This window comes from Brassica rapa, chromosome A01, assembly GCF_000309985.2.
Source record: "Brassica rapa cultivar Chiifu-401-42 chromosome A01, CAAS_Brap_v3.01, whole genome shotgun sequence".
NCBI classification, from domain to species: Eukaryota; Viridiplantae; Streptophyta; class Magnoliopsida; order Brassicales; family Brassicaceae; genus Brassica; species Brassica rapa.
The window spans coordinates 26,903,507-26,928,914 of record NC_024795.2 but is presented as its reverse complement, the minus strand read 5'-3'; the positions used below and the strand labels follow the sequence as shown (position 1 = coordinate 26,928,914).

Genomic DNA, 25,408 nt, shown 5'->3' with positions numbered 1-25,408 from the left:
TTTGACCGAGAAATGCATGCATGTGATGTGTTGGGGAGCTTTTGGACAAGGTAACGCGTGAAGGCAAGACGGTGAAGACTATTAGAAGTCGTCACTCTTGTCTATTCCACAATTCACACTTACAAGTTATGGTCCATTTGAATACACTCACATACCTCCTCGTTGGCTCTTCAAGTCTTCATGGCATATCATAACAGTACCACATGTCTATATTATCAAATAAGTATTTATCAAATAAGTATATTTTTACACAATTAAATAAGTATATATTCGATAAAATTACAGTAATTTTATCAAATAAGTATATATCACACAATTAATCAAATGAATTACAGAAATTTTATTAAAAAATCATACCAAAATAAATTAAAAGAATTAAAAAAAACTAAATTAAATAATATCTTATATAACTTTTATATTTAACATAAATAAAAATAATATAATTATATTGTTTTCAAATACACTAAAATAAAAATGTTAAAACACTACTTATCAAAATTTATAAAACATATTTATTTTGTAAATTAGATTTTGTTAAAAATATTTTTACGCTTTTAGAACACGGGTCAAATCTAATTTAGGTAAATTACCGTCAGGTACATCACATTTTAATTGATGTAACAAAAGATTTAAAGGGTCTCTAACATACACATCATTTTTTGGATTGAAATTAAACTCGTGATGTTAACTACATAATATCATAAAAATTAAAGGATGTTGTCATGCATAATATATATTTCGTGTAACTAAATATGCATTTGTTTAATTTGCATAGTTAGCCATGTTATGATCAATACTTCACGTAATCAACAATCATTTTTCCTTAAATAAAATTAATTTTATTCACCAAACTACTATCATTTACACACCAGTACGCATTATGTAATTACAATGTTAACTACAAGAGACTTTTTTTGACACATGAAGTTATAACACTCCTTGTCATCGTTTTTCTCTCTTCATAAAGTGGAAGAAGAATCAGAAACTGTCATTCTTATCTTCGCAGACTCCTTCAACAAATCAAACGAAGAGAACGAGTGTGGCGGGAGAATAACGGTAAGATCCTCCTCAGCCATCTCTAGCAAACTTTCGTGTGGTGCAACCTGCAAAGATCATATTTAGCTCTAAGCAGTCAAGAACATGAAAAAAAAAAGACACTCATATCTGTGATGATGATTCATTCCTCCATGTTCTTGGTTTTACCTTCTCTGGCTGTGTGAAGGAGTTTTCATCCATCACATTGGTAGATGTAAGTACTGTCTTCTTCGACCCCGAAACTTTCATCACGTTCGGATCCAATCCAGTAACCAACACCTTCATATTCACCGAGGTAGCTCCAAAGTTCACAGCCTGTATATAAATTGAGAAGTTGAAAACACAGATTTTTTAAAAAGAATCTTAGAAAACTAAGGCTCTAACCTTTATGCGTATGTAATCTTGTTCATTGTTCTTCCAGGTGATTGCAGATGCTACAAGAGAAGAAGAGTTTCCTTTTAGTGTTGACGTTAGAAGAGTTGATCCGCTTGACTCAGCGAAGAACCGTTGGACCCAATAGCTAGGAGTTCCGTATAGATGAGAGGAGTTAAAGACTATTGCATCAGGGTTCCACCTTCTGTCGTTTGTGTTCACAAAGAGTGGTGCATAGCTAGCCATTTCCACAATGTCACTGCAACAAAGAAACCATCAACAAGATGTTTAAAAAAAAAATCATTTGGTGTTTTTAGTTATGATCAAAAACCTGTTCTTTTCAAGACCAATGAGAAAGGCAGCTTCTGCAAGAGCGGCCAGAAGGCTTCCTTTACCAGCATCTTTACCTGTCACAGCATATTCACTCACAAACGCCTGCAAACATAGTCCCACCAGTGAGTCACTGAAAAGCTTCAATTTGTCTTTGTTTTGAATAATGAGTATTCTAAAAAATTGGTCTAAGCGCCCGCCTAATCAATAATCCCATATAAAACGCGTAACTTAGCGTCTAGCGATTTCTTGAACACTGGAATAATCTATTACCGCACCTTTGGACCCTTGCGAGAAGTGCGGTCAAACTGATGATACATGGAAAACAAATTGCTAGCAGAAGTGTAAATCTGTGAACAAAGAAAAACACTATCTCAGACAGGAACACACATAAAGAAATATTCAAAGTTTATGTCAAGAATTTACGTGAAAATCATAGTACTCAGCAGGATGGTCGAGCGGACGAGATGATCCATCACAGTTAGAGATGATTTTGATATCAGGATAAGCCTTCTTGATAGCATCATAGAACACAATATAGTTTCCTGTACATTTATAAATCTCAGTTACTATCAAAGACACTCAACAATCAAATTGTGAGAGCATAGAGAGAAAATACAAAAGAAACCTCTGTAGTAAGTCTTTCCACAATCCTCATTCCCAATAGCAACATATTTCAATTCAAAAGGTTCTTCGCGTCCCATTGCAGCTCGAACTGATCCCCATGTAGAGTTAGCATCTCCCCTAGCAAACTCAATACCATCAAGTGCCTCCTGAACAAAGGGCATGATAGTAGCAGTTTCAACTTCATCATTGTGACTAATCCCTGCATCAAGGTGAAGAAGCACTTGTCAATGGACTTGGAATGCAAAAAGAGAGAGATTAATCTTGTTAACAAAAGTATACCGTTGTTAAACACCCATATTGGAGCTGCACCAATGTCTTCTGCCAACTACAAGAATGTTCATTTAACATTTGATTAGTAAGCCATCATAGAGTTGATAATAAAAAGAAAAAGAGTCTCACTTGAAAGAACTCGAAGTGGCCAAGGCCATCATCGGTCCAATACTTCCAAACATCACCAAAGTGTCCAGGTCTCTCTTCCCAAGGCCCAACGGTTTCTTTCCAGCGGAATGCGTTACTTAACCATTCACCCTCGACAAAACAACCACCTAAAAGTGCACAAAGATCCAGAGTGAATGAATAAACAAAACTTTATGTGTGTTTACTAGTCTTTATATATATATTTACCTGGGAAACGGATGAAACGGGGTTTTATATCGGACATCATCTGGTACAGATCGTTTCTAAAGCCATGTCCCTGTAACAAACCAAAAGAGATTGAACATTTTGTATTCTTTTCTCTATTAGCAATCTCATTAGAAAGAAACCTTGTAAGTATCCACCGGCATGGCTGAGACTTGATCAATCCATATGGACCCTTTCTTGGTTGTTGTTAGCTGAAGTCTTGCACCATGATCTGTCCCCTTTGCCTCCAATACAACCTCCTTTTTAGTCCATTTCGAAACATCAGAAGCAGAAGCTCTACATTGAAACAAATGGACAATGAAACAACAATAACAGAAACGTATTCAGACTTAAAACTGAAAGTGTTTCTTACATGATCTTTTCAGAAGCAAGAGTCAATGATCCATTAGAGCTAGCCAAGGACACAGACATATCAATATCACCAGTGGAACGCACGTATAGAGCCACTTTATACTTCTTTCCTTCTTCAATATTCTAAAGAAAATGAAAAGAAAAATGAAGTGAACAACTTAAACTCATACTCTTGATCACACAATAGAGAGACTCACCATGCCCCAGTAACCAGGGTTATAAACTCCAACACCTCCTGGTGGACAACCTTTGTTACCACAGAGCACATCCATTCTCAATGCGATCTTATTACGTTCAAAGCAGGATGAACGGTCTGTAGCTACATATATGGATGAATGATCACCAACAATGGACCAAGGCCAAATATTAGACGGTGTGTTCTGCCCACCAGCTTCAAACCCTGTAAACCAAAAGTTTTTGCTTAGAGTAAATTACTGAAGCTAGGCCTGGGATTTTGAACCGAACCAAACCCACCAAACCAGAATTACAGTTAGTTTGGTTCGATTCGGTAGGTTTCCTAAAAAGCTTTGGTTTTTGGTTTGGTTCGGCAATCGGTTACTTCGGTTTTCCTTTTAAAAAATAGTATACCCAAACCATACCAATAACCAGAACCGAACTAACCAAATTTCGAACTGAACTAACCAAATTTATCCAAAATTTTAACAGAATTAAACCAATCTAACCAAAATCAAAAACTTGGTAGTATTTTCAAAAGCCGAACTAAATTTTATTTCGGGTTAATTCGGTAAAATTTATGTTGAACCGAACTAACCGTAAACCGAACTATCCAACCCGAATAACCCGAACCAGCAGGCCTAACTGAAGCTTAACAAATGATTAGTTTCCATGGCTTTTCAAGATTCTAACCTCTGTTGCTAACAAGCTCAGCCCATAATCCACCAGCACCAGCATGGTTTATCTCCTGCAAAATGATTTGAACCATATAGCATTTAGCAAAACTCTCAAGTCTAAACCATAGTTTGACCATTTTGGAGGCTGTAACATTAACAAAACCTCGAAGAAAATTCCGAAAAGAGTTTCAGGGATGAGTCTTCCAGCTCCATTAGAAGCATTGACTTGCAAAGTCACAGCTGGTTCTGTACCTTCATCTTGAGCTACAACAACACGTAGGCTTTGATAGACAAAGCAAGAGCCGAGGAGGAAAGAAAGTAAGCAAACACTTCTGAGAAACTTCCAAGACTCCGTATCCATGATCACCACATGCAAATGAAATCAAACGAGCCCTGTAAAGAGAACATTTATAGAAAGGTTAGAAAAATTATTCAGCTCAAGCTGTTAGATTGACAATGACATAATAAAACAAAGTAAAAAAAGAAAGGCTCTTTAGCTTATTATACTTATCAGTTTCTCTTCAACAAAAAGGAAGATCAAATATAAAGATATATCATAAGCTAATCGCAAAAAAACAAAGAGGAATCTGATAATAAAGGTTAAGTTTTTATATTAAAAGATTTGATTAAAGCTAGTTTGCAAATCAAAGTTTTGTCTCTCAGCTTAAAGACTCAAGCTTTACAGAAAATGAATCAAATTGGGTTCAGAGACAGATTAAAAAAAAAAAAACTCAATTTGAGATCATTAGTCATAAAGTTAGAGCCTTTGTCCGGTTTGATAAGCAGTAACTAATTAGAACGATATTACAAAAAAGAAAACAGAGAATCAACAAGAGATGGAAACAGAACCTGAGTATCAAGAAAGACAAGGGGGTTGGGTCGAGACAAGAGATGAGTGAAGGAAGAGACAGAAGAGGAGTGGAAGTATAAGAAATGTCTGGTCGAGATATTGCTTAAGAGTGAGTTAAGGAAAACTTGCTTTCACGTTTGATTGAATTGCTTGTTTTCATGGAAGAAGGTGGATGTTGGTTAGAAGCGACGACTACTGAAACAACTCCACCTGCTCTCATCGCTTTTATTTTTATGGATAAAGATGTATTTTTTTTATTTTATTTTTGGATAATGATTAGATCTCCTATTAAACTGTCCCCTTGATCAAATGGCTTTCACTGGGATGATCCGTTTCTTTAGTAAAAGGTTCATACGATTATAAATAAATCCATGTCAACTAACCAAAAAAGTTTACTTTTTTCCCACACATTATTAAAAATGATATAACTTTGTAGTTTGTAAATTTTCTAATTTGCAAGTACTTTGTCTACATTTGGAATATACAAAAACGCAGTGTAACTCAAAACCTTTTTCCAAGTCTTTGCAGGCTCCACAAAGCACGTGTACTAGAATGCTTGCTTGTGTTCAGTTTCATTCAATTGCAAGTTGCATGTTGTAGCGACACACGGCTCATAATGTTTAAACTGCATTTGTATTGTTCAGATTACTCGAGAGTGTTCTTTGGAAGCTATTGTGCTTTTTCTTTTCATAATTCTCCAATACTATAAGTTGTTATAATCAACTATGTAACTTCTTACCTGTCCCTCAAATAATTTGACAAGAAAATTTGTTTATTAGTCTTCCTCATCGTTGCATCATCCCAGCTTTTGTCTTCTTCTCAACTAGCAATGGGATATAAACTAAGGATGAACTAGCAAGAAGATAATAATAATATCAAGTTGCCTTAGGTCTGGAAGGGCAACAACTTAAACAAATGATATTCTTCTTGTTTCATGGACATTTTAGTATGGACGCTTTGTTAATGTGAATCACTTTAGAGATATTATATTTGTTTAAAAGTATTAAATAAACTAATCAATTAAAGATCATATATATTAAGCATATAACATCATAGATCAATCACTAATTAATCACCTTAATCTACCAAACCCAAAAGCTTTAAAGATTATTCACTAATCTTAATGAAAGCACCAAACCTATAATAGACATAGTGTATGATTGGATGGTATTGTTAGAGTAATAAAAGTTGGAGAAAATATTTTTACTCTCAATCCCACTTAAATACATCCAATCAGGTTGAAAAAGGTGGAAAAGAGTTTCTACTCAGTTACGCTATAAAACAAAATATTTGGTCAGCTATTACTGATTTTCCACCACATTTTTACTCTAGAATAATGAAGAGTAAACCAGAGTAAGACATTAGATAATTAATTTTTTCCACTTTATTTTTTTTCTTTTTACTCTGATTTACGCTATGATGTTTCCAATCAAACCCATAAATTTATGTATAATCAAAAGATTAGAAGATATTTAAACAAAATTAACAAAATAAATTTTTAAACAAAACAAAATTCACAAGAATTAGACTCTAAAATCAAGATAAATAAGAAAAACAAAGCTTAGGTAGTCTAGTGTATCACCGGTGGATGTATCTCTTCATGTGCACAAAATATGCATCTTCCTCTTCTTCTTCATTTTCCTCTTCCTCCATGGAGCACATGCACCACCACAATGTCCCACAAAGAATGTTCACTCGATCGATTTACTACAATATAGTATAATTATTTTATAAATAAAGAGAGAAAGATACTTACAAATCTGTCTTTATTTCAATATCACGTCTATCATTGACCAGACCAGCAATGTGAGTCAGTTCTTCAAATCACCAGTCTAACTTTCTTCTCTTATCCTCTCGGTTTCTTACCAAATTCAAAATGCATCAGATCAATAAATAAATGAAAATCAAACCAACTTAAATAAGATAAACTTATAAGCTTCATTTCGTAACCGCATGAAAATAGTCAAATCTGCTCCTGCATAAATTTCATATAAAGATTGAGTTTCTTCCAATATTAGTCTATCTATATACAAAAATAACCTAAAGCCACTCACCTCTGTGATTTGATAGCATGTATCAAGTTTCAAATCTTTAAGTATTATTCTATCATCATTAGCAACTTTTCTGTAAGATATAAACCACAAAATGTCAGAAACAAATTTCAAATCAAAACTTTAAGCTAGCACATAAAACTCAAACTAAGAATATTTGATTATTTAAAAACTAAAATTCTTCAAAATTTTGAGTATCAATTTGGTTTTTGATTCGGTTTTGATTTGTTTTCGGTTCTATGAATATAAGCTTTTTCAGATATTTATGAAATTTCGTTTGATTTTGGCGCCGAAACGGTTTTGGTTGGGTACGGTTTGGTTTCATTGTTCTGAGTAAATGTATATATGCCTAATTGTGTCCCAATGACTGCATGTAATAAGAAATGTATTCGAATCACTAAATTTACATCATTGAATTCTTTGTCTTTGCATACAAGCGAACGCAATTTAATTGCCTTGGAGTTTCTCAATAAACATAATTGTAATATTTGTTTGAAAACGACATACTAACAATATTACTTTAGCTAAACACTGACATATATAAACAAATTAACATGTTTTATTAAATACCTACAGTAGTTTGTAATGTATCCAAAGTTCAAACTAACACCGAGGCATATCTCGTTCATATATTACTATACTAGGTTAAGACCCGCGCCTTGCGCGGGATGAACATTATATATATAAATTATTTTATATATTATATGTTTATAACATATTATGAAATAATAAATATCTATTGAATAATTAAAAAGTCATTATCTACTACTTATATAATTAAATTGGTGCGAACATATAAATAAATTTTATAAATCGAAAAAATATTTTTTCTATTTGATATGATATATAATTAAATTTAAATGATAGTAACATATATATAATATATTTTAATATTAATATTTATTAGATGATGCTTTTTGCTCATATTTTTTTTTCATTTGTATCTGTTATAGTAAAAAGTCTAAATTAGTGATAACAAAATTTTCACTGTGGGATTAATTAATGGTTTAAGTAATTTATAATATTTTAAAAAATTAAGTTTTCAATATTTTTTCAAATTTTTTATCAAAAACATGTTCAAAGTAAATTTCAAAATTAAGATTTTTATGTATTTTTATATGGGATATAATTTAATTTAAAATGATACATATATTTATATATCTTTTATTTTTGATACTTTTTAAATGAGACTTTCAACTTATATTATTTTTTAATTATTTGTATTATGTCATAACAAAAGTTTTAAATGATAGATCATAAAATTTGAATGTGAAACTTTTAACAGTTTTAGTAATTTATACTCGTTTTAAAAAATTAAAATATAATATATCAATAATTTTTTTATTATTATATGGTTACTATGATTGTTTAATTATTTTAATAGCTTAAAATTAAACAAATATAATTATAATACACACTTATTTTTATCAAATCTTTATTATTCAAAATCATTAAGTGTCATATATACTTTAGCCACATTAGGCAATTTCGTAATCTTATTTAAGGAAATAATGAAGCACATTAATAATGTATTTATTGTGGTTTAATAAAAAGCTTATTATATATTTAGATGAACCAACTTATTTCTCTAAGGATTCTAAGAATCATTCTAGTGATGACATGTGTCTACAAAAAAATGTTGTAATGCTTCTCAAATAATATATAGGGGATTTGTTATTCGTAAACTTTCCATTTTAGTTTTATAAACAGTAAATTATCTCAAATTATATAAGTTAGGATAAAGTAGAGAGAAATTAATTTCTAAGGAAATTATTTAGAAAAGGCAGCAATATTCAGAAAGGACCAACATGATGTATCACGCGCCGAGGCTGAGTTTGATTGAATTATGGGCCTCAATTGACTCCAGCTTTGGCCCACATCAAACTCCTGCACACAAGAAGATTTACTGTCGATTAATTTTATACAAAGACAAATAGGATAAGGAATTTTGTCATAATACTATACTTCTTCAAGATCTGTATTTTAGAAAGAAAAAAATGTTTCAAAAAGATATATAGTATTGTTTTACATTTTCAATATATAAATTACTTACAAATTGTAAATTTCAAAACATTTTATTGGTTAAAGTTGTGGGAAATTGATAACAGAAAATAAGGTATTAGTAACTAAAATTTGATATGTTTTTTTTTAATAAGTATAAAACCCAAAACATACATTTTTTTTTAAAACGAAGAGAGAGTAGCATTTAGGGCAAGTTTATCAGGGGTGATTAGGGAGCTTCTTAGGGGAGTGGATCCCACAAAACACAAAAGTCGGTAACAAAAAGCTCAGGTTAAAGATCGACTATTGTTAGAGTTTTGTACTGTTTGCGGATCCCACTGACACGTGCGATTGGTGCACTTTTTTTTTAATCAAAAAAAAATTTAAGAACCCATTAAAGGTTTTATGGGATAAACATGGTCTTATGAACTTTTTTTTGACTGAAGAATGTAGGAACTTCAAGTCGGGTTATAAAAACGTACGACAATCACCGATCATCCGAACAAGAGTGTTTATTGCTTTTGTCTCGTGAGAAAAGATTTTAAACATGCTTAACAAACCTGCAACTTGTCCAGAAATTAAAGAAAAGGTTTGCGACGACGGGATTAGTGCTTTACCCACTGATTTACTTGTGCACATATTGTCGATTATTCCGACTAAAGATGCAGTAGCCACATCGGTTTTGTCAAAACCATGGCGTTACATCTGGACGTTGATTCCTAAACTCTTCTGCAAGGATACCAAGCATACAAACAATGGTAAAAGCGTTTGGTGGTTTCTTGAAAAGTTAAACTCCGTTCAAGATGGAATTTACACTTGTAAAACACTCAAGGAATTTGGCTCTCTCAAACAAGATTCTCATAGAGCTTGCTTCTGAAGTTTTACTCCCGTCGCTTAAAGAAGCTAAACCTTATCTGTGTGGTGTATAAAGATGAGGATTCACTTGTTAAGCTTTTATCAAGTTGTCATGTTCTCAAAACTTTGGTTGTGGTCCGAGACACGAATGACAATGTGATTAACTTTAGTGTAAAAGTGCCTTATCTAAATAATTTAGCTTATATTAATGGTGATGATGATGAAGTACGGAGTAGTGGGTCTTTGACTGTAGATTGCCCACAGTTGAAATATCTCCACTTAGCTGATTTTTCTGAAGATGATTGCTTGATAGAGACTATGATACCTAACCTTACCATGGCCAAAGTAGACGTTGGTACTCCACCTAATGAAAATTTCTTGAAATATCTTTCTTCTGTCATGTTTCTCCATTTGCATTGGGTGGATGAAACGGTAAGCTACATTGGTATCCATCTCTCAGTTTTCCGGTCACATTAACGCATTTACTTATGGTTAATCTTTAAAAAAAATTCAGGAATTATTTTGTAGTAGCGTCAACTACTCTCAACTGAAAGAGTGTATACTATGTCCAAGTCCCGCAGAATATTGGGTAGAATCAATTATTATGCTGTTGCTTAACAACGCTCCTAAACTTTAAGTTCTTATGCTTGACACTGCAAGTACCTTCGTAACTCCCTCAAGCAGGTTTTGGTGTTTTTCTGCTTTAATTCATATATTTTTTGTTACTTCTCAGAGGAAGATAGGTGAATCAGAGGATTTCCTCCTTGGAGTTATGTTCCAGCGTGCTTCGTCTCAACTCGAGATTCTTGAGGGGAAAATATAGAGGGACAAAAGATGAGAAGAAGCTATTGGAATTATACTTGCACACTCCAAGTGTTTGAAGAGAGCAGGAATCTCCATGAGATATAGCAAGGACTGCAATGATAAAATGAAAAAGAAGTTGAGGAAGGATCTAAGATCCATGTATAGGGTTTCAGCATCTTTTGAGCTTTTGTTTCCTGCTAAAATTAAATGGAGATCACTGGCACTATCGTCTTTTTGATTTGTCTTAGTTATATGGTTACATTCGTTTACTTTGATTGATAAGACATGTGCTTGTGAATTTAGTTTTGGTTCGTTGTTTTTATTGATTCTTGCAGTTACACTTTTAGTCTGGTTTCAACCGATATATTATCAAGAGATACGTGATATACAAGGCACAAAGCCTTAAGTCTCCAAAGATTAAGCATACTCAAAATCCTCGAGCAATGATCAGAAAGTTTTGAAAACATAAATCCAATGACCAGAAGGTCTACTGTCACTAAACAATAAACCCAAAAGATTATTATCTTTGCTTGCAAGTGATTAGTGAACGCATTTTATTTGAGAGTTTTGGAATTTCTCAATAAACATAATTATTTTTTTGACAGTGACATGCTAACTGTATTACTTTTTTTTTTTTGGTAGGATTGCTAACTGTATTACTTTAGTTAACCATTAATTTACATGCAAACAAATTAGCACGTTTTCTATTTGCTAAGTCTATATTTCTTCATCTTGCTCACAAACATAATTATTTTTTCATCATCTCATTGACGGGATTAAAGTAAATGTTTTGTAGTTTATTTATAAACTTTCCATGTTTGAGATTTATAGTTCAAATATCTAAACTATATAATTGGATGGATAATTCAAAAGAAATTAACTTGTAGAAAGCTATTTAAAGAAGGAATCAACAAGCTATTGCACACCACGCGCCGAGGTCAGCGTCGGGTTGAGTTTTGTACATGTTTGAGAATCTCCAGAAAACTATGTAATAAAAAGACATGTAGATTTGGTAAGTACTCATCATATAAAAAAAAAACTTCAAAGATGAAAAGCTGAGAAAGAAAGAAAAAGATCCACCTCGAACTTCTCTCCATCTCTCTCAATCATCATCTCATTCTCAGATTCCCACTCTCTCTTCTTCTGCGACCTTTACTCATTTTCTCAGTTTGTAATTTTCCGGGAAAAAAGTTTCCTCCTTTCTTTTCTCTCAAGATCCGATTTTGATTATCTCATCTTCATTGAAAGCTCTTTCTTCAAGCTGGACGGTGAAAAAGTCTGATTTTTTTTTCAATTTGTAATTTTCCGGGAAAAGTCTGTAAATTTTCCGGGAAAGTTTGGTTCTTTCTTGTCGGAGATAATGAGAGAAGACGATACAGACTGGTTCACAAGATGGGAAGAAGAGCTTCCATCACCAGAGGAGCTCATCCCCTTATCACAATCCCTCATCTCTCCCGATCTCGCTCTCGCCTTCGACATCAGACTCCCCAACAACTCCGGCCAGCCTCACCACCACCACCACCACCACCAATCCACTCCTCCGCCGCAGCTTCCGTCCTCACAAGCCAACTCCTCCGCCGAATTCGCGGCGGATTCGGCAGATCTAGGCTCCGGCGCCACCGCCGGCGCCGGAGACGAGCCGGCGCGGACCCTGAAGCGGCCCCGCCTCGTGTGGACGCCGCAGCTGCACAAACGCTTCGTCGACGCGGTGGCGCACCTCGGGATCAAGAACGCCGTTCCGAAGACGATTATGCAGCTCATGAGCGTCGACGGGTTGACCAGAGAGAACGTCGCGAGCCACTTGCAGAAGTATAGGCTTTACCTCAAGAGGATGCAGGGGCTGTCTTCGGGAGGAGGAGGCGGGTCGGATCCGGCGACGGATCGGCTATTTGCTAGCTCTCCCGTGCCGGCTCATTTTCTTCACCCGAACCGTGTTCCGAGTTCGGACCATTTCATGCCGTCTTTTGTCCCAATCGCTACGCTTCAACAGCAGCAGCAGATGGCTGCGGTCGCTGCGGCTGCGGCGGCCGCGGCTAGTGCTCATCTGCAACCGCCTCAGTTTCACCACCGTCAAATCTCGGCCGCTCATTATGGCTCTCCGACAGCGAACGGGCAGTTCGGTTCGCCGCCAGCGACCGGGCAGTTCGGTTCGCCGCCGGCGAATGGGAAGTTCGACCAGTCGTTCTTGGCGAGGCAAACGCAGCAGCAGCAGACGCTTCAGAGAATGTCTACACCGTCGTTGCATAGTCCAGTTGGTAACTACATTGAGGATTTGGAATCTGCAAACGCTAATGGAGGAAGAACAGTCTTGACTTTGTTCCCAACTCGAGATGATTAGAATCAGAATCTAATCTTCCGGTAATAAGCTTTGCTTGAAAACACTTGATCAATGTAAGCCAAGTACTAGCTGTTGATCACACACTTTGTGACTTGACCATTTTCATTTGAATCCTTTGTATGTTCAAAGTGTAGTCTTTCAAGAACGTTGATACAAGTTTTATGCAGTCTTTATCAGTTTAACATTGATGCAATGTGATCCAGTTATGTGTCTGAATCTCTTGTAGCTTCTACTTTATGATTCTTGTAAAGATGAGTTCTTGTACATTTTTTATGGATACATTCAAGGTGGGGAAAAGGATCTATCTTTGTTTAGAAAATGTACATCACAATGTTCTTTGTTTCTATATAATGCAGCTACTAAAAACTATACATACCCTTTGCCTCATCTATAAGTTTTAGATTACAAGAATCAAGAATCCTGTGATGTAATCTAAATATGGTAAGTTAGTTACTGATAGGGTTAATTGGAGAAGATAATTCTATTTGTGTGATTAACCAATAAGGCAATAATAATGAGTTATGGATGCAATAGTACAATGTACAAATGGCATGAAGCAACCGATCAGCAAAAAGAGACAATGGGAGGAAGAATCAGAATCCAGGATCTGATGCTCTCACTTCCTCCTTAATCATATCCCAAACTTATTTACTACACCACCAATTATAAAAGTTTCATATATGCATATGTCCATGGAATCATTGAAGGGACCAAAACCAATAGAAATATTTCTATAGTTTTATATTTTTGTTGCTTCTATAATGAAGGTGCAATAATTTAGGAGGGGGATGATTTTAAAGCAATGGTGGTGGGATCATAGCTGGCGTGTTCTGATCTTGTCTCACCAAGTCAGGCCCCATCCTTTGCATTTTTGCTCTTAAACTACTAAATAAAGATTATACAATTATAACTAGTATTGTTTACCGTTGATATCAAATTTATTCACATAAAAGAGTGTATTTATGTTTCGTTCTTTCCCAATTTTTCTGACTAGAAATTAGTTTTATATTTCTTGATTGTTTTTTCTTCTTCCATAAGTCTTAAATTCAATATTAATTAAATCATTAATCCAGAATAATTGTTGACTTGAAATCCAAGTCTAATCCAAGCCTAAAACTAAATCATATCACTGATGGTCTAAAACCGGATCGTGTGATATGAGACCATATGTCAAAAGAGTACGAGTGATTGATTATTCGTTTGGCAACTTTGTGAAACTTGTTGTTCTCGTTACAAGTTTGAAAATGACCCTCCAAGTCTTCACCACCTCACATTTATGTGTCCAAAAAAAATAACTAGATGTGAGAATTAACACATGAGAATTCATTTTATATAAAAACACCATTTAAGAACCAAATTCAATGATCATAGATTGGTTCAAGTATGGTCGAAGGTTCATTCAAAGTTCGATTATGATATAATTAAAGAAACAGAAAAGAGAGTAGATGTCTTGTTATATAAGAAAGAAGCAGCCAATTGTTTGGAACACAACAGAGAGAGCTCCTAAAGGCTAACATCTATAGAATCTGTTTCTTTTTTTTTTCCATACAGACATTGTACTCAGAACACTAGTTGTCGTCAGGGATTGCTTGCAGAAGGATGCCTGCAGGGTTAAAGAAGCGTAAGCCACAGAAACGAGACATAATCAAAATAGCCAAAACAACAACAACAGAGTCTACAATAAGCAACCTGAAAAGATGTGTATCTGGACCGTGCAATGACTGCGCATAGTTCATAGCTGGTGAGTTCGGCCACGGTGTATAACCAACCGGGCTATTAATAAAGGGACTCATAGCTGGATGACCGTAATGTAGATTAGCTTGATGACCTCTTGGCATCTGCATAAAACCCCCATCATGAAACGGCATGTGCATTGCCAACGGATTCGGCATAACCCTTACATACCTACAAGAACAAAGACATTACACATTGCAAAAGCGAACACCTCTTGAGTGTGGCTGTTTAAGAGATGGAAAGGTGTTTTAACCTGTACGCAGGATCCACGACATATCTCTCATAGCTCCTATCATAATCCGGATCATACCGATCTTTCTCTCTATCTCTAATAATAGCAACTCGGGAAGTACTATTATTAACCGCCGTAACCTCAGGTTCATTCCGGTTTACACAAGTGTTACTCCCTTCAAGACTCGGAGCTCGTAGAGACGAAGAGTCTTCAGAGTCAGAACTGCTCGGACTATTAAAGATCCTCGCCCTCGCCTTATCATACTCCTCTTTCCTCTCCTCAACGCTTCTCTGAAGATTCTGCTGCACACCTGACCCGCCACCTCCGCAGCCAGATCCTCTCTTGGTGGGTCTAGCCTTGATCGCGATCTTGAACCCCTCCGGTCTACCGTTCTCCGCCTGCTTAACCGGAATTTCGGATAAGCAGACGTGAGGAAACCTGCTCTCAGCTGTTCTCGTCGCCAAGATTCTGATGTCGGATCCATCTAAGGCGCCGGCACCGTTGTCCAGAGCCGTGGTGACTAGTCCGTAATGCTGAGCGACTCGGTGCGCAGCGAGGCGAAGGTACGATGTTGGAAAAGGCGGGAACTCGAACTGAAGCTGGTCAGGGTTTTGAAAGAACTTTTGAATATCTAGCTCCATCCTCAATACTATAAACACTCATAACCAAAAGAAGTAAACTTTAAACAGAATCTTTCCAGATATAGAAAGTAAAAACATTTGTGGAAATTAAAAAAAAATGTTGACATTTGATGATTCAATTATGATTGTGTAGCTAACAAGTGGATGATCTAACCGTGAAGCGCGAAAGCTAAACCCTAATCCCCAATTCAATCAAACCCTAGAAAGCTAATGATTGAGCAAAAAGTGAAATTGGATCGTGGGTTTGGGAGAGAATTGACTTACTGGTGAGACGGTGGCGAGGATTTTGGAGAGCCTCGACTAGAAAAGGATCCACCATAGCTTCCTTCTCTGTCACAGCGGCGGCGGCGGCCATAGATAGCTTTCTCTCTGTCCTTCTTCTGGATCTTTGTTTTTGGCTTTCTCTCTCACACGCTGGAGATTAGAGGAGAAGACGCATCAAGGATAGAGGAGGAGATTGTTTCTGATGATGAGCATGCTGAGGGAAACGATGAGGGTGAAGGTGAAGGTGAAGGTGAAGGAGATGAAAAGTTTTCCTTTATCGCTCTCTCTATCGCAATCAAGTGGGAATAACAATTAGAAGAAACAAAAATGCTCACTTGGAGATTTTTATTCATTTATATTTGTTTTTTTTTCAACTGAAATTTATTAAAAAATTCTCTCGAATAGTGTTTTTTTTGTCCCAAAAATAATTCTAATAAAATAATGATCAAAATAAATTTTATTAAAAAATAAAAATATATTTATACCATAAAGTTAATTAATCTAGACGTAGAGTTTAGATTTAAGGAATAGGTTTTAAGTAAGAGATATCAAAATTTAAATAATAAAAAATAAATATTAAAATTTTCAAAAAAAAAAAAAATTTATTTTGGTCATTTTTTTTATTGAAGACAAAACTTAAAAATGACTATTTAAGAGAATTGTTCAAATTTATATTTGTTTTTTCATGTGGGCTATTGATAGTTTAGTTTTTAAAATGTTATAATTCTGAAGAAGTGGGTTTTGTAAAGTTTAATTTGGTGGAATCTGTTGACAAAAAAAAAAAAAATTTGGTGGAATCATATAAGGGAAATTGCACCCTATAACCATAAAAAAACACAAACCCACTATCTAACCAAAAACACTTTCTTTCTCCTTATTTCTCTTCTTATCTTTCTCTAACCTCTCACTAAAAATCTAATTACTCTTTTTTTTTGGTTATTTGGCAAATAAGCCCATCATATAATATATTACTAATAAAAATTAATCTTCTTCTAGACGTTGAGTTGGTGTGACATTTTATTCTTCATGGTGAATCTTTATGGAGAAAATTGTCAAACTGTTTCAAAAAATTTATAAAATTTTCTCAAGGTGATTTGTTAATTAGTTCAGGCAAACTATTTTCAAAAAAATGTAATACCATAGGCAAATATGAAGTTAGGCCTTTTAGTAAAGAAATGTAGAAAATAAAAAGCTTTGGGCCCTTTATAACTAAATTATACAAACTGATAATGGACCCATTCTTACGCCTCTCTTGCCTACCCTTTGATGATGGGATTGAAAAATGTAACCTTTGTTGAATTTTCACTTTCTTACAGAGATGAAATTGTCTAGTCAGAAGTCAAAACTAAACGCAGTTCCATTTAAGTAAAATCAGCACAAACGGCTTGCGCTTTAGCAAAATGTTCATTACATCCTACAAAGGCTTCTTCTGATTGGATACAAGAAAAACATCTACCAGTGGTTACAACTTGGAACATAAAGCTTTATAACTCTTTTTGATGAATAACGTAAATAGTATAACCTTTTAAGTCATCATCTCCCTCTCTCGCTATTTCTCTCAAACAATGGTGATATCACCGTTATTAGTCATTGCTTTGGTTTGCCTCGCAGGCGGTGGCTCTCATTTACCGGCGGTGGAAGCTATATGGTTAACGATTCCAAGGGCTGGCGACAGATGCGTCTACGAAGAGATCCAAGCCAATGTGGTAGTCGTTGGCGACTTCCTTTGCATTGATCAGAATAACGAGGTGGGACTTGGTCCTACCGTTAATATTCGGGTATGTATATTATATATACCTAAATCATATATGCACAACCATATATACTTCATTGTTCTTCGTATTTTATTTTATTGTCCATAAAATGTTAACTTAGCAAAACAATGGAGATACAATGATGAATTGATGATATATATATAACTTCTATAATTGGTAGCATGAGGACTCGGTTATATATTAATTCATGCATGTGTTTGTTATAGGTAACATCAGCTTACGGGAAAGAAGTGTACAAGAGAACAAACGTGACGCAAGGTCGGTTTGCGTTTACAACGAGTGAGAGCGGAACATACTTAGCTTGTTTATCTATGCATAAAGATCAGACACACTACGCAGTCGATAATAGCACTGCCATCGTCAGCCTTGACTGGAAGATGGGTATCGGAACCAAAGACTGGGATGCTATTGCTAAGAAAGAAAAGATCGAGGCAAGTTTTAAGTAATTAGTTCCAGTTCATATATAGACTAGAGTAATATTATTGCCGCAAAAACACATGTGGATGAATATATATTGTTTGTAGGGTGTGGAGCTTGAACTTCGAAAATCTGCTGAACGTGTATTTGAAATTAGGGCAAACATTCTCTTTCTAAGATTCAGGTTATTTAACTATCATCTATCTCTCTATCTGTCTTAATGATTTTTTTCTTTTTTGATATAAGATATTTTTTGTTTTGTTTTACTAATTATAAAAATTACAGGGAAGCATCTATGAGGGAGATAAACGAGAAGACTAACAAGAGGGTTGTGCAGCTTAGCTTTATGTCTTTAGGGCTTTCCGTTGTTGTTTCACTTTTTCAAGTTTGGCATCTCAAAGGCTTCTTCCTCAAGAAGAAGCTTATCTAAGTTAATGGTTCTATATTATTTTAGAGAAAAAATTGCAATCTTGTGACTTTCATGGGGGTTATATAGTCATACCGCATACGTACCATGCCAATTCCATAAAGACAACACATGTTTAGTTTCGTCCATAATTTATCGCTCACAGAACCTTCATAATCAAACTATTAGAAAAGAAGCATACATCATATATCTATATATATTTCAGAAAATCACATAGGACAAGATCATAATCACATGTATACGTACATCTAATTCATTTATCACAATGTAGACTTTCAAATAATATTTGACTGGTGGACACGTTAAGCTAACAAGAGATTAATGAAGGCATTGATGACAAATGAAAACAGTCATGATGTGCGTTACTATTTTATTTTTTTTACTTAGTTATATTGTCTGACGCTAGCTTAAAAGTAAATTAATAACATCAAATCTTTGTATTATAACATTACTTACTGATATTAAGAGTTCATCGTCTTTATTTAGCTTTTGAAATGATCAGATAACTAGTTGGATTAACCACGTTGCTGACGTTTGTCATTATTTGGATTACCACCTCCGCTTGTGAGAAAGTGATTCACGTGGCTCGCCTGGTTATAGATCGGTTGCCGAAAGTTGAGATACCATATGAATCTTGTGCTTGGAATCCTTTGGTGCATGTATGACACTCAAAAGGACTTCAGAAGTATGACATCTCAAAGAATTCTTCATACCAACAATAAGTAAAGGAAAAAAAGTCTTTTGGCAGGAGTGGATCTGTTTTTCGGAAATTCTTGTCTACTTGGTTTCACTTTTCAAACGACTATTAGTTGGTTTCTGAAAATGTAAAATACTCCACCTATTAGCTCCGTTATATGTATGTTTTTTGCTTTGAAACTTCCGTTATATATATGTTTGTTTAATATATTAAATTTTACTTTTTGAATTTCATTCATAATAATACAACACCACCGATGGTGTAACAATATTTATATATCAAATATTTGATAGCTGAACTAAAAATATAACGTTCTAGCTACAAGCCAACAAAGGCATCAACTAGTTATTCTTACAAGGAATTAATATACCAAAATAAATATCTATCTGTGGAATAAAAAATGGGATGATTAATTAATATAACTAGATTTTCAATAAAATAGTGGATTTCATTCCTTTAAGATCCGGAACAAAAATAAAATAAACCTTACAAATAATTTATTTTTTATTCGGAAAATCTATATATATTAAATTGTTTCCATGCTCAAATAAAGAAATCCAACCAAAAAAATCCCACACACGTGTAAAACCAAACTCGTGAACTCCGTCTTCGGTGACACGCGCATCCAACCGCGTGTAGGTAACACGCGCATCCACACGCGCATCTTCTCCTTCCCAAAATAAAACGTGTGGAATAATCCAGAAGAGAAAGAAAGAAGCAAAAAAAAAATATATATATTCAACCAACCAAACGGCGATGACGGAGTCCACATTCTCTATCGCTAACCCACCGGAGATGCCTGATCTGAACCCTAATACGCTACCAGATCCCGAGATGATCTCAGTCCCGCCGCTAGATCCTCTCTTCCTCTCTGCTTCCGATCCGATTTCCGATCTAAGCTTCTTCTTCGACGACGAGAACGGAGACTTCGCGGATTTGGATTTCTCGTTCGACGATTCCGTTGATTTCGTCGATTTCGACCTCGACGCGGAGCCCCCGGTGGCGACCTCAGAGGAGCTCGGAAGCTCTGGAGATCAGAGTCCAGAAGCGATCGCAAACCATGCGAATCTCGATTCACCGGAGGAGAAGATCGTCGATAGAGGTTTAGAAGATCGATCTGACTCTGTTCATTCTCAGGTCTCGTCGCAAGGCTCGAAGACGTCAGGCGGTTGCGACACGTTATCCTCCCCTGAGAACTCTTCTGTGAGCAAGAGCAAGAGCACGAGCAAGAGGAAGAAGGGAGACTCTGGAGGAGATTACAGGAGCTTCAAGTACCAAAAGTCCGATGAGAAATCAGCTTCTCCTGTGGAGGAGGACGATGAGAAGAAGAAGGTGAGGCTGATTAGGAACCGCGAGAGCGCTCAGCTTTCGAGATTAAGGAAGAAGCAATACGTTGAGGAGCTTCAAGGGAAAGTCAAGACTATGAACTCCACCATTGCTGAATTAAACGGGAAGATCTCGTATGTGATGGCTGAGAATGCAGCGCTAAGGCAGCAGATGATGGCTGCAGCTGCTGGTGGTGCTCCTCCTCCTATGAATCCTTACATGGCTGCACCGCCTTTACCTTATCAGTGGATGCCGTATCCTCCTCCGCCGTATCCTTATGGATCACAGATTCCCATTCCTAAATTGCCTCTCCCGAGTTGTAGTAGGCCGAAGAAGGGAGAGGGGAAAAGCAAGCTCAAGAAGGCTGCTAGTATCAGTTTTATTGGGATTATGTTCTTTATGTTCTTGTTTGGTACGTTGGTTCCGTTTATGAATGTTGATAATGGAGGAGATAGTGGTTTGGCTAAGTATGAGGGTCGTAGGTATTATGATGAGCATAGAGGGAAGGTTCTTATGGTTGGTGATGGGTCTGATGTTAGAAGAGAAAGTGTCTGTTCTGGTAGAGATAGTTGTGGGGGAGTAGAAGGACGAGTGGGCAATTCCAGTGAGCCTCTCTTTGCTTCTCTCTACGTTCCAAGGAACGATGGGCTTGTGAAGATCGATGGGAACTTGATCATTCATTCTGTTTTGGCTAGCGAGAAAGCTAAGAAGAATATTTCTGAGACGATAAAAAGCAAAGAAGCTGAGTTGACGGTTCCTGGTGTCCCTGTTCCTGATGTGAGAGGAAATGGAGCAATGCTTCCACATTCTTCAAAGGCTCTCACTTCTTCTGGTTCGCCTGATGGGAAAAGACTTCACCAGTGGTTTCATGAAGGTGGCGCAGGTAACTTTGCTGCTCTTCGTCTTGTAGTTCTACTAAATGGAGTAAACTTAGATTAACCCTTTACTGCATCTATTGTAGGGACACTAATGGATTATAGCATGTGCACCGAGGTTTTTCAGTTCGATATTTCTCCAGGTGCTATAGTCCCATCATCAGTCTCCAACATTACAAGGGAGCATCTCCAAAATGTCACTACCACCCGAGACAAGAGAATGAAGAACAGGAGGATTCTCGAGGGGCTTCGGGTTTCACGTTTGGCATCTGAGCTTAACATCACGGAAGCCCAGGCGAGCAAAGACGCCCAAAACAAGACCTTTCATGGGAAAGCTAATACCAAACCCACATCATCATCAATGGTTGTTTCAGTGTTGCTTGATCCAAGGGAGGTCGTTGACTCTGAAACCGATAGAGTCATGCCCTCAAACCCGAAATCACTTTCCAGGGTCTTCGTGGTGGTGCTTCTAGACAGTGTCAAGTACGTTACATACTCATGCGTTCTTCCCCGGTCAGGTCTCCATCTTGTGGCTACCTGAATCCGACATAGCTCGTTTTTTTTTACTCATCTTGACCCAAAAGTAGACGGAACATTGACTTGTTATATATACAAAAACCACCTTTGCGACTTTTTTTCTCTGTGTTGTAAAACTCAGTGTTTTTAAGGTTTGGTATTTAATTTTGAAGAGAAGAACAAAGTGAAAATTCTTGCTTTTTCTTTCAGAAGCATAATATACAAAAAGCTCTTAGAGCATTAAGTAGAAGGCTGCACACTTTTGTGCAGCAACATTCTATAACAACAACTCTAGTCTCCATATGAATTCATTTTTTATACACTTAAGTTTTGAGTATCCGGTTGAGAGAGAGGAGGAGGTTCTGATACAATGTACTAGACATGTTAATGTCATTATTCACGAAGCCAAGCCGCTATCAGCATGAGTAGGACAATCCATGGCGTAGCTAGTAAGTTCAAATTAGCTGCAGCCATAGACAGAAAGAAAAGGGCTCTTATGATTTAATATCTCTTGCTAAATTGGATGATTGTTTAAGTAAGCAACTTACATGAAGATGTCTGCGGTTGAGGATGAGCAACATCGTTTGCGTGCTGCGGTTCACTTGGTTTGGTTTTCGGTGGTGGAGCTGCATTGGCAAACACCACATGAGGTAGAGGGGCAGAGACTGGAACTATATGAGGCTTGGCTGCAGGAATAGGGGCCGGTGAGTGCAGCTGATGATGTGGTGGTCGAGCAGAATAGCGAGGAGACTGATGTGATGCATGTGGTGGCTGAGCAGAAAAGCGAGGAGGACGATGCGATGCAGGGGAAGGGGAAGGCGTGGGAGTAGGTGTAGATGAGAAATGCAAATGTTTATCCTTGAAATGTACTCTTTGTCCTCTTCTATTCCCTGAGTTGCAGGGCGGAGGTGCAGATGGAGCTCTTCTACTTCTAGGACTTTTCTGAGGGACAGGAGAGGCCACAGGTGAAATAGCAGGAGCTATACTTGGGCTAAGCTGGTGATGATGGTTGTGGTGGTGGTGGTGGTGATGATGGTTGTGGTGATGATGATGGTGATGGTGGTGATGGTGGTGGTTGGAATGAGGGGAAGGTGAAGGTGATGGAGAGTTGGTGCTGCTATCACTGTTGTTTGGCAAAGATGACAGACGAACTTGCTTGACCTTACCAAATATGGTATTGTTCAGGCCAAGGTTCTTCGAGCGTGAGCCCGTGATGGTATCAGTCAGCTGCTTCAATCTCGGGCTTGGATTTGAAGTCCCGACTCTCAGCAAAACAGATGAGTGAACAGTCGTAGGGGGATACACGGTGGAACCCTCTGCGTTTGATAAGGTTACATACAAATTCTGCATTCAAACATAATCCTTGTAAGAACAATCTAACTCAACACATTAACACTTACTAAAGCATATGCATATTGTGACAAACCTCGTATGGTGCGAGATTCAGGCCATTCTTGAGTTGAATAGCAAGGGTATTGAAGTTTATCTGGATCCGATGAATGGAGTAGTTTAGCGTAAAGTTGAAAGAAAGCTTGAACTTCTGCAGCGGGAACGCACTTTGAGGTGGAATCACAGTGATTCCTCCCGGAAACTTTAGAACTTCGAAAAGGAAAGTGTCCCCAAACAAGGGTTTGGTAAGCTGAAGAGTGGATTGGTTTATCAGCACCGACTCGAACATCCCCTTGATAGTACTCAAGGAGAGAGGAAATATTTCTCGGTATGCTGTATCGTGGTCGATTCCAAACACAACCTTTGTCGTGTTCAGTTCGTGTGACTCGAGGGCTAGGATAGTTACCTGTTAAAGTCATTTGAACCAAGTTGTATCAGAAGACAAAGGAGAAAAATGATAAGAAAGAGATGAAATACTGTACGTTGATGGAAATGTAGCTCATCTCTTGGAAGATGTCTTGTTGAAGCTGCGTGAGATGTTCATTAAGAAAAGATTTTGGTCTATTGAGGCTAAAACTCGCTACTACAGCATGACCTGCATCCACAGTGAAAGTGGAGGACTATAATCAGCATTGGTTTATTATCTCATTTGTCCATCAGTAATGTAGAATCAACAGGTATCTAGAGTGAAAATCAAGACCGAATCAAAGGACACACATCGTTCTAATTACAATGCACACAAACATGTAACTCTTCTCTGATTAGCAACAGCTAATGATACTCCTTATCTCAAAGGTTTGATAAAAAAAAAAGCAACGTTGACTCATCTCTGACACTAGTTAACAATAGCAAAGAAATCATTCACAGTCAAACCTCGTTCCAAAAATAGCTTTTGTAATAAAAGATTACCAATTTCATTACTACACAGAGAGTAAACATAAGACTCAATCAAAGAGTAGATTCAATGCCAAAACAGGAAACTTTTATCAATACAAAGCTAGAAGGAAAAAAAAAAGGAATAACCTTTAAATCTGGGATCGAGACTCGAACCCCCACGATCCACGGCGCCAAAAGGAAGCAACAAAAACAAAGCGGAGAGAAACAAGGAGACGGAGAGAAGCAGCACGAAGAGGCATTTACACCCAACAAGCCCCGAGATCCATTCGAAACACCCACAACAACAACGAGGAGGAGCATTCCTCCTCCTCCTCCTCTCCGCGGAATCGCCGTGAGCTTCTCCTCCGGCGCGGAGGCTGTTGCCGTCATCCTCAGGTTTACCCATGGGCGAAACCACCAGCTTAAGGTTGTCGTACACCCATCGTTCAGGAACCCTAATTCACCAGATTGAGAACGAGAGCTAACCAAATAGCGAATTCGAAGGTTGTGGAATCGAATCGGATAGGTTGTTTCTTCTCTAATTCCTCCTCACACAGCCGAGAAGAAGTGAAGTGAATTTTGTCGATTTTTCCGATTATTTATTTATTTATCAGAGTACCTGAGGGTTTTTATTTGTGTGTATTGTTTCGCCTATAGTTTCTTAAATTTAATTAATTTAGATTTATAGTATTAATTAATGATAAAAATACTATCGGGGGGGGAAAGTGAGAGAAATGTTTAAAGGGTTTGGTCGTGTGGGTGAGACCACCGACAGATTAGTGTGTTGAAGAGTTTCAACTACCCTCACCCAATGGATAATATTCTATAAGATTCATCTTACATTTTTGGCAGTGACTATTGTTCATTATCTATTTCTACAAGAATGATCCATTCAAATTCACCAATGATTAATCTTTTTTTTAGTAGTTTTTAGTGATTTCAAAGTGCTTTGATAAATTCTTATTTAGAAATAAAAAGAGATTCAAATCTTATAGTTTAGGGCATATATATTTTATAATAAAATCATAATAACTTTTGTAATTCATCTTAAATGATCTAAAAGTTTATTAAAAACTTAAATCCATCCAAATTTTGAAATTAACATAAATACAGTAAATATTAATAAGCGTGA

General features: G+C 36.5%; 6 protein-coding genes across 7 annotated transcripts; 3 read left to right on the top strand and 3 right to left on the bottom strand.

The window, feature by feature from the left end:
• Positions 1 to 806: 806 nt before the first annotated feature.
• LOC103847339 (alpha-L-arabinofuranosidase 1) lies at positions 807 to 5,327 on the bottom strand. 2 transcript variants are annotated; one of them, XM_033278741.1, is made up of 16 exons: positions 5,064 to 5,327; positions 4,372 to 4,607; positions 4,225 to 4,279; positions 3,555 to 3,757; positions 3,359 to 3,480; positions 3,129 to 3,282; positions 2,989 to 3,058; positions 2,764 to 2,909; positions 2,644 to 2,689; positions 2,366 to 2,563; positions 2,164 to 2,282; positions 2,016 to 2,087; positions 1,739 to 1,842; positions 1,420 to 1,666; positions 1,204 to 1,350; positions 807 to 1,103 (listed from the first exon to the last, which is right to left on the bottom strand). In XM_033278741.1, the coding sequence occupies exons 2-16, from the start codon at positions 4,567 to 4,569 to the stop codon at positions 960 to 962; spliced, it is 2,025 nt and encodes a 674-aa protein (XP_033134632.1). In that variant the 5' UTR covers positions 4,570 to 4,607; positions 5,064 to 5,327; the 3' UTR covers positions 807 to 959. The 2 variants fall into 2 exon arrangements, with proteins under 2 accessions (XP_033134632.1, XP_009122650.1); XM_009124402.3 differs by having other exon boundaries at positions 4,372 to 4,601; positions 5,058 to 5,325.
• Positions 5,328 to 11,527: 6,200 nt separating this feature from the next.
• On the top strand, positions 11,528 to 13,453 carry LOC103847329 (transcription factor MYBC1). The gene has a single exon (XM_009124390.3). It carries the CDS (start codon positions 12,130 to 12,132, stop codon positions 13,105 to 13,107), a length of 978 nt encoding a protein of 325 aa, XP_009122638.1. The 5' UTR covers positions 11,528 to 12,129; the 3' UTR covers positions 13,108 to 13,453.
• A 1,048-nt stretch (positions 13,454 to 14,501) lies between these two features.
• On the bottom strand, positions 14,502 to 16,301 carry LOC103847318. The gene is made up of 4 exons (XM_009124380.3): positions 15,979 to 16,301; positions 15,095 to 15,722; positions 14,797 to 15,012; positions 14,502 to 14,710 (listed from the first exon to the last, which is right to left on the bottom strand). The coding sequence occupies exons 1-4, from the start codon at positions 16,067 to 16,069 to the stop codon at positions 14,686 to 14,688; spliced, it is 960 nt and encodes a 319-aa protein (XP_009122628.1). The 5' UTR covers positions 16,070 to 16,301; the 3' UTR covers positions 14,502 to 14,685.
• Positions 16,302 to 17,325: 1,024 nt separating this feature from the next.
• On the top strand, positions 17,326 to 20,023 carry LOC103847307 (transmembrane emp24 domain-containing protein p24delta6). Its single transcript, XM_009124369.2, has 4 exons — positions 17,326 to 17,756; positions 17,960 to 18,184; positions 18,278 to 18,354; positions 18,456 to 20,023. Exons 1-4 carry the CDS (start codon positions 17,544 to 17,546, stop codon positions 18,598 to 18,600), a joined length of 660 nt encoding a protein of 219 aa, XP_009122617.1. The 5' UTR covers positions 17,326 to 17,543; the 3' UTR covers positions 18,601 to 20,023.
• Positions 19,966 to 22,211, top strand: LOC103847288 (bZIP transcription factor 28). Its single transcript, XM_009124349.3, has 2 exons — positions 19,966 to 21,503; positions 21,582 to 22,211. Exons 1-2 carry the CDS (start codon positions 20,051 to 20,053, stop codon positions 22,034 to 22,036), a joined length of 1,908 nt encoding a protein of 635 aa, XP_009122597.2. The 5' UTR covers positions 19,966 to 20,050; the 3' UTR covers positions 22,037 to 22,211.
• On the bottom strand, positions 22,194 to 24,896 carry LOC103847296 (protein transport protein SEC31). The gene is made up of 5 exons (XM_009124360.3): positions 24,424 to 24,896; positions 23,883 to 23,995; positions 23,438 to 23,806; positions 22,560 to 23,355; positions 22,194 to 22,475 (listed from the first exon to the last, which is right to left on the bottom strand). Exons 1-5 carry the CDS (start codon positions 24,680 to 24,682, stop codon positions 22,405 to 22,407), a joined length of 1,608 nt encoding a protein of 535 aa, XP_009122608.1. The 5' UTR covers positions 24,683 to 24,896; the 3' UTR covers positions 22,194 to 22,404.
• Positions 24,897 to 25,408: the final 512 nt, after the last annotated feature.